General features: G+C 56.4%; 1 protein-coding gene across 1 annotated transcript in view; it reads left to right on the top strand.

The window, feature by feature from the left end:
- Nucleotides 1-2,121, top strand: part of Mrps2 (mitochondrial ribosomal protein S2) — a 3,108-nt gene extending 987 nt beyond the window's left edge. The window contains exons 2-4 of the mRNA XM_013029374.1: nucleotides 48-112; nucleotides 326-455; nucleotides 1,128-2,121. Coding sequence (XP_012884828.1) covers nucleotides 48-112; nucleotides 326-455; nucleotides 1,128-1,722 — 790 coding nt within the window. The 3' untranslated portion in view covers nucleotides 1,723-2,121. The remainder of the gene's footprint in view (nucleotides 1-47; nucleotides 113-325; nucleotides 456-1,127) is intronic.
- Nucleotides 2,122-7,904: the final 5,783 nt, after the last annotated feature.

Here is a 7,904-nt window from a genome sequence, read left to right as displayed (position 1 = left end):
CGCTGGCCCGCTGTCCACACGGCGGCCCTCGGCCCTGCGAGGCCCAGCCTCAGGACGCTGGCAGGAGCCCCAGCCCCAGCGGCTAGAGAGCCCGGGGACGCCGACAGCAGTGGTAAGGGCGGGCAGGCTGGGCTGCGCTGGGCAGGGCTGCGCTGGGCTGGGCTGGGCTGGGCTGGGCTGTGCTGTGCTGTGCTGGGCAGGACTGCGCTGGGCTGGGCAGGGCTGCGGTGGGGGGGCGGCTTCCAGTTCGTCCCCAGGCCTCGTCCCCCTCTGGGTGGGCAGACCCCGGCAGGTGGCCCCATGCATCCTCTTCTGCCTGCCCTAGACCTCCAGAGCAAGCTCCTGGAGGAGCCCCTCCGCCACGCAGACTTCTTCAATGTCAAGGAGCTGTTTTCCGTGAAGAGCCTCTTCGATGCTCGCGTGCACCTGGGGCACAAAGCTGGCTGCCGGCACAGGTGTGGGCCCCGGGGGTGAGGACCAGCCAGCCCTCCCGCCTTGGTCTGCAGAACAGGCCTCTGTGGCTTTGGCGGGCACTCAGTCCCATCAGGTGGGACCCCTGAGCCCCAGAAGGCTCAGTGGTTTTCTTCTCCCGTGCCTGGGGGGGACCTGCGCCTCACGGTTTCCTTCACAGGTTCTGAGACAGCCCAGCACCTAGGAGGATCTCGTAGCCTGTTCTAGGTGTGGAGAGAGGGGTGCTGGTTGGGACGGGGGGGGCAGACCATGGTGGAGGGAGTAGTGGCTCAGCTCTGGCACTATGGCTGAGGATTGAGGTGACAAAGCCTGAAGGGACCTGGCTGGAGTCCAGGCACTCAGAAAGGGCTGCCAAGTGCGCTGGGTGCAAGGAGCAGCGAGGGCCCTCTCTGAGCTGTGTTTGAACATCCAGATGTTTGTGTGGCCCCTATTCCGATGTCCCGGGCCAACAGGGAAGCGGGGGGTAAGACCACCTCCATGGCCCCATTCAGTCATCCCTGGACATGTGGACATGTCCTCACAGGGGAGGGAACTTTGTTCCCAGCCTGCAGTGGCCCTGCAGAGGGCCTGGGTTGCTGGTAGGTGCCTGTGGGCAAAGACGGGGCTGGTGATATCACCCCCTGAACCCTGATCCCACCCGCCGGGGTTGCCCGCAGGTTCATGGAGCCATACATCTTCGGGAGCCGCCTGGACCAGGACATCATTGACCTGGAGCAGACGGCTGCCCACCTCCAGCTGGCCTTGAACTTCACCGCTCATGTGGCCTACCGCAAGGGCATCATCCTGTTCGTGAGCCGGAACCGGCAGTTCACACACCTGATCGAGAACACAGCCCGCAACTGTGGCGAGTACGCCCACACCCGCTATTTCAAGGGCGGCCTGCTGACCAACGCCCCCCTCCTCTTTGGGCCCACAGTCCGTCTGCCGGATCTCATCATCTTTCTGCATACACTCAACAATGTCTTTGAGCCCCACGTGGCTGTGAGGGACGCAGCCAAGATGAACATCCCCACTGTCGGCATCGTGGACACCAACTGCAACCCGTGCCTCATCACCTACCCTGTACCGGGCAATGATGACTCCCCTGCAGCCGTCCACCTCTTCTGCAGACTCTTCCAGACGGCCATCAAGCGGGCCAAGGAGAAGAGGAGGCAGATGGAGGCCTTGTATCGCCTGCAGGGCCTGGAGGGGACTGAGGATGGAGGGAGGGCTGGGCCTGCTTCCAAGGCCGATGTCCTCCGTTCCCTGTGATGGGCCTCTGGGGCCCCCGCCTGGCCCGGGTCCCTGGGGAGTGCCTGGCGTGAGGCACTTGGATCCCAGTCTCGGGTGATGGCGCTGGGCTGCATTCACAGGGTGTAGCTGAGCAGCCTCAGGCTGCTCTGCAGCTCTGTGCTAGGCAAAGCGTGTCCCTGGTGGCTGCTGGTTATAGTTACAGACTTGAACCTGGCACCTTCTCTAGGAACACAGGCCTCTCCTCAAGAAAAGTCCCCCTCCTGTCTTGACATTGGACTTTGTCAGGCTCGGCACAGGTTTTCTTCTCAAGCCTGGACAGGCTGGTTGCAGTGTTCTGTAATGTGTTGCAGTACAAACCCTGGGGAGTGGCCAGCCGGGCTGGGCAGCCCGAGGAAAGCTAGGCATTGGAGAACTTCAGCAGAAATAAAACTTCCATTTGGAAAGCTGAGGCTGAGAGCTCTTCATTTCCGGGATGGCACATTGCACAGCACTCTCCGGGCATGCTCCTCAGGACAGGCGATGCTTGCTCAGAGCTCCAGTGGGGCTGCTCTTTTTCTCACTGGGGCCAGGAGCCCTCGGCCCGCTGGGCAGGGGAGGCCGCCTGTACATGGGCCAAGTGTGGATGGGTAGTGAGTGCTAGCAGCTGCAGGTACCTGCTGACTATGTGTGCACATGCGTGGTGTGTGGTAAATGCATATGTACCAGTACTGGGGCTTGAACGCAGGACTTGATAGTCTCGTTTGGCTGGTATGTGTGTGTGTGTGTGTGTGTGTGTGTGTTGCTTAAGGTTGATGCTCTTCCACTTGAACCACAGTTCTACTTTGAGGTTTTTGCCAGTTAATTGGAGATAGGAGTCTTGTGGGCTTTTCTGCCCTGGCTGTCAGCAAACCTCGACCCTGGATTACAGGCATGAGCCACTGGTACCAGGCAGCCTGCTAACTCTTAAAAGTCTCTCCTTGGACTTGAACTGTGAGCCTGGAATTGGCAGCTAAGACGACCCCACCTGGTTCTCGGGATTCCACCCCATCCTGCGGCTGGCCATGGCGTGGCTCGGCCTGTCCCAACAGGGCAGTGTGGTGGACTCCTGCCGTCTTGGGGGCTGACCTCTGGTTTGAATCCATGCCTGGCACAGCCACTCAGTCAGGAGGATTACAGGTGGGAACCTGTTGGCTGCCGTTCAGAGCTGCTCTCAGATGAGACCCCTACGGCGGGCCCCTGTCGAGGAGCCCACCTGGCCCGGCCTCCAGCTGGGGGGCTTCACAGCCTAGCCAGACACCCAGCATGGTATCGTGAGCCTTGCCTGAAAAGTGAGTTGTGGGACCCTTGGCCTATCTGAGGGGCCAGAGCTCCCCACAGCCCAGCCGGGTGTCTCTTCAGGTGACCCCTCCTGCCGGCCGCCTCTAGGAATGTTCAACATGGAGAAGGGCGAAGAAGGCCCTGGGTGATCCTGGGTGCTGGGCATGTGGACATCCTGTGGCCCTGTGGTAAAGACAGGCCCATCTTGTGCAGCCTCCGGCGTCAGGGTTCCGTTCCTCCTTTCCTCTATATCTGTTCACTCATTTGCCAGTCAGCAAATACCAGTCCCTGCCACGTGCTCAGCCCTGTGAGCTTGAGTGCTGTGCTCCCTAGTCCTGGAGTTACATCCGCGGGAGACAGGAGCCGGGCCTGTATGTAGAGGCGAGTGCTGGGAAGTGAGCCGCCTCCACTCAGCTCCCCTCCCTGGGGCCCGCGGTGCGGACAGGTGCCAGGGCCAGAGCCACCTGGAAAGTGTCAGGGCTGCCTAGCGCCCACCACACCCCCACACCACACAGGCCTGGCGTAGTGTACACATGCATTCATGCCAGCAGTCTAGCCCACACCTGCTGCCTGAGCGGCGGCTGCTCTGTAATGGGCATTTCTTTTTCTTCTTTGGCTCCCCCAGTCTGTCCCTGCAATCCTGTTCAAACCCAGTGAGGCCTGGTGGTGGTGGTGGTGTGGGCCTCGTCTGGCACCTTTGACTCAAGGACTGCAGCATGACCCTCCGCCCAGGATCCAGGCCTCCTGCTACACAGTGCTGGCACTTGTGGGGCATCTTGGAGAGGGACAGAAGAAAGCCACCACACCCAGGGCAGGGTTCCCAGCCCCAGCCCTCTCAGACCCCTACCCGTAGATCAACTGAATGGGGAGGGGCTCCCAGGTCCTAGCTCTCACTCACCGTCTGGAGGGACGGCCCCTCTACCCACTGCGCTGGGGACCCGCCCCCACCGGGGACCCAGGGCCCGTTTCCCTCAGCATTTCAGGAGAGAGGGAGAAATGGCTGCAGGTTTGGTAAGAGACAACCCTAACCCAGTGTCTCATCTCCTTGCTCAGAAGAGGGGCCGGGCCACTTTCATTCTTCAGCCATTCCACTGTGGCCCCTCGAACCCTGTGGAAGCCTAAGTCCAGGATCAAGGTGAGGGCTGGGCCGGAAGAGCGAGGAGACAGCTCACCTCAGGGCTCTCCGGCTCGTCAGGCGCTCTCCAGGCCCTGAGACATTGGCCTGGGGCCCTGAACTTGCCAGCCAAGGGGTGCAGTGGGCTTTTCTTCATCTAGCCTGGCCTGGGCTGCAGGACGGTGGGTTCAGACGAAGAGTGAGTCCTGGTTGCTGCTGTCTTCTGGTGAGTGAGGAGTGAGCAGTGAATGAATGACAAAAGAGGACTATCACACGGGGTTCCAGAGGGGCTGGGCGGGTCCGGAGCCCACCAAACCTGCCATCTGTAAGGCCCACTTTGGCATGGGGAGAGTTAGTTTTCTGATGATACGAGATGCAGAATAACAAAAAAGTCTGGCACACGGGAGACTGGTGCTCAGGGTGAAGTCTGGACTCCAGTTCTCACAGGCAGCCCAAGAACTCCGGCCAGGGCTCCCTGAGCAAGGCAGCACAGCTGGTACATGTCCCCTGTGAACCAGGGGAATCCTGAGGTGTGACTTTCCCAAATTATGAAACATTTTTCTCTGAATTTGGACGGCAGCTACAGCTCAAAGACTGATTCCTGTAAGTCTGATTCCTGCATAAAGGGCTTAAATAGGTGTTATTTGCCAAGCAATGGACAGCTGTGATCACCTGAATCCAGTCACCGAGAGCCATCACCTGCCAGCACCCGCTGAGGGCAGCAGACATCCGGACATAGGCTGCCACCTAGTGTCCAGATGGGAGAAGTAACACACTCTGGGAGCCAGACCAGAATTGAACAGGTCAGCTCTACCCTTACAGGAATTCTGGTCTCAGCAAATGCTGTCTGACCTTGGGAACGGAGGCATGTTTCCCAGTAGTCTGGCATGCAGAACAGCTCAGCTTGGAGCAATTCTGGATGAGCATCAGAGGACTGACCTTGATACCCGGGGGCCTCTGGAAGGGATTGCTTCTGTTGGCAGGTGCACGCACTGGCTCCCTGGGGCCCGCGGGACCTCCTGAGGGGTGTTCCCTACCTGGTTTAAGTTTGTGGAGTCCCTGGGTCTGGCCTTGGGGCTGCCGGCATCTCCCTGGTCATTGTTCTTTAACAGAGAGGCAAGCGAGACAGGACACCGCTATCTCTGTGGGCTGGGCGCTGGTCCAGCTCACACCTGGTCCCAAACTGTCCACCCGGCCACAGGGGGGATAAATCTCACTTAACCACAACACCTGCCTGGAAGGGGCCCGTGAAAAGGTGGGGGACGAAGACAGAAGATGCCTCCACCCCTGCGCGCCATTCCCACCAACGATGTACACGATGAGTTCAGTCCTTTCTATCCCCTCCCCGTAGGCACTGGGGTTTGATTTGGTTTGGTAAAAATTATTCTGACAAAGGGTAAGATAGAACCTCACGGTGGTCATTATCTTACCCATGTTTCTCTGGACCTTGTCTGTTTCTTTCTGTATTCCTGAAGTTTTCTCCCATGCTGTAGCCTGGCTCTTTAGTCTCATTCCCTGTGTCAGGCAGAGTCTTTAAACCTGAATTAGTCTCATGATCAATTCTTGTTCTTATTCCTCAGCTATGGGAACTCCATTTAGGAAGCCATTGCCTGTATCTGTGCTGTGGAATCCCCTCTGTCTGTAACTTCAAGCAATCCCATCTTCCATGGAGACTTTGGCACATTTTGAGGTGTTTTTGTACAGGGTGAAGGACAGGATGGAACACAGGGTCTGAGCATCATTTATGTAAGAGACTGTCCTTTTCCCAGTGCGTATCTGTACTACCTTTGCCAAGGCTCTGGAGGTTTGTGACTGAGGGCTTTTTTCTGGGCTCTCTAACCACTAGCACACATATCTCTTTTGTGACATGTCTGTTAAGTTTGTTACTCCAGCTCTGTGGTATATTTTGAAACCAGGTGTTGTGATATGTCCAGCGAAACTGTTTTGATCATTTGGGTTTTTTTTTTAATGGCATGAACATTCAGATTGCTTATTGTCATCCTGCAAAGACCATGTTTGATATTTAGATAGTGATTGCATTGAATCTTCACGCTGCTCTTCACAATGCTATGTTAATTTTTGTATATCCACATTGGAAATATTTACATCTTCCATTTTCTTCAGCATTTTATGATTTTCCCTACATAGGACTCCTTCCTCCTTGTTTATTGCAAATTATTTGGAGATATTGTGAATGACATTGTTTTCTTGATGTAAGAGTTCATTATTTATTTCCAGAAAACCTACCATATTGGCAGAACAATTTCTTGTAGCGCAATAAAAGCTGTTGACATTGTTTTGGAAAGGGCAGAAATGGAGAGAGGAGAGAGTGAGAGGGGATGAGATTGAATGGAATACATTGTAAAACATAGAATTGTAACAGAAAATCCTCTTCTGTATAACTAATGTAAGCCCCCACAAAAAACGAGTACCAAAGTCATGGGTACAAGTCTGCCAACCCTACCGTCTTAGAAGATGTCTTGTGAACTGCAACCATTGAAATGCTAGCTAAATGCCACTTGCCAGCATTTGCAGAAAGGTGCCAGACCAACAGGAGTCTGATAGCCAGGGCACTGGTGGCCAGTCTGCTCAGTATCAGCCCATGCGTGCATCAATCGGAACTCGGGTTCAGGCTTACATGACTGAGTTTGACAGGGGATCCAAGTGTTTCCCAATAGATTGCCACTAGAATTCTCAGCCAAAGCAGGAGCTGTTCACGAAAAACACTTTGTTCATAACTATATGAGCTCAATTAAAATAATTCCTCACTTCCCAAGATTTTATACAGTTGACCTGAAGAAAATGTAGGTTTCCTTTGCATAACAAATGGTTATGTGAACTAATACGTAAGAGAGGAACTTCTCACACAGGAAGAGAATGGGTAGAGACAGGTGAGAAGGGCCAGCATGGCAATGTCTACGCCCTGCCGGTCCCTTGCTCCCCTGACGGGTGTGCATGTGTGACCGCCCCCACCATGGGCACAGGATGAGGCATGAACAGGGCACTCTGGAATGGTTTGCACTGAAGGAAGAGTTCAAATAACGTCACATCCCTGTAATGGCTCAGTAGGCGCCCCCCCCCCAACAAGCCCTCCCTGCCCATGTGCAAGCTTGCCCAGACCTCACACCTGAGGCCGGAGTGTCCAGCCTCACACGTGGTCACACACAGGACGAGGAAGAAACTGGGAAAGGAGAGACAAAGACACTGGGAAGAGACCAGAAGGAGATGCCTGTCCAGGAAGCAGGCCAGGGAGTCTGGAGACAGGAAGAGGGTGGGCACGCCAGGACAAGGGACCCAGGGATGGCGCTGGCTGCCCTTGCCCAGCCACAGACTGTGCCGAAGCCAGCACTGACAGCCAGCCGCACACCGAGCCAGTCCCGGCCTGTGCTCCCACACTCGGGCCTCGCCGATCAGGGCTCCCAGAGGCCGGGATTGCAGCCTCCAGCGAGACAGAAGCTGGGTCAGGGGCAGTAACCCTTGGCTGAGCCTCACTGCTTCTTTTCTGTCTGCAGGGCAGCATGTGGTGGGTCTTTACCCCTGAAGCCTGTCCACCGGGCAGCCCGCACACCCTCAGGTGAGGCCGTGGAATGAGAGATGGGACAGGAGGCTGACAAACTCGAAAAGAACACGGGAGAGACAGAGCAACCTGGAATCACAGCTGATCCCAACGGGACTGCTCCATTCCTATGAAGTCAGGCTATCCCCAGGGGAGGGGTCCACTGGCTCAGCCGCCAGGAGGATCCAGAGCAGTGGTCATCTGCAGGGCTGACACAGGGGTCAGCTGTGTGGT

Source organism: Dipodomys ordii, unplaced genomic scaffold, assembly GCF_000151885.1.
Source record: "Dipodomys ordii isolate 6190 unplaced genomic scaffold, Dord_2.0 Scaffold118, whole genome shotgun sequence".
NCBI lineage: Eukaryota > Metazoa > Chordata > Mammalia > Rodentia > Heteromyidae > Dipodomys > Dipodomys ordii.
The sequence above is the reverse complement of the archived record's forward strand: the minus strand, read 5'-3'. Positions and strand labels throughout refer to the sequence as shown.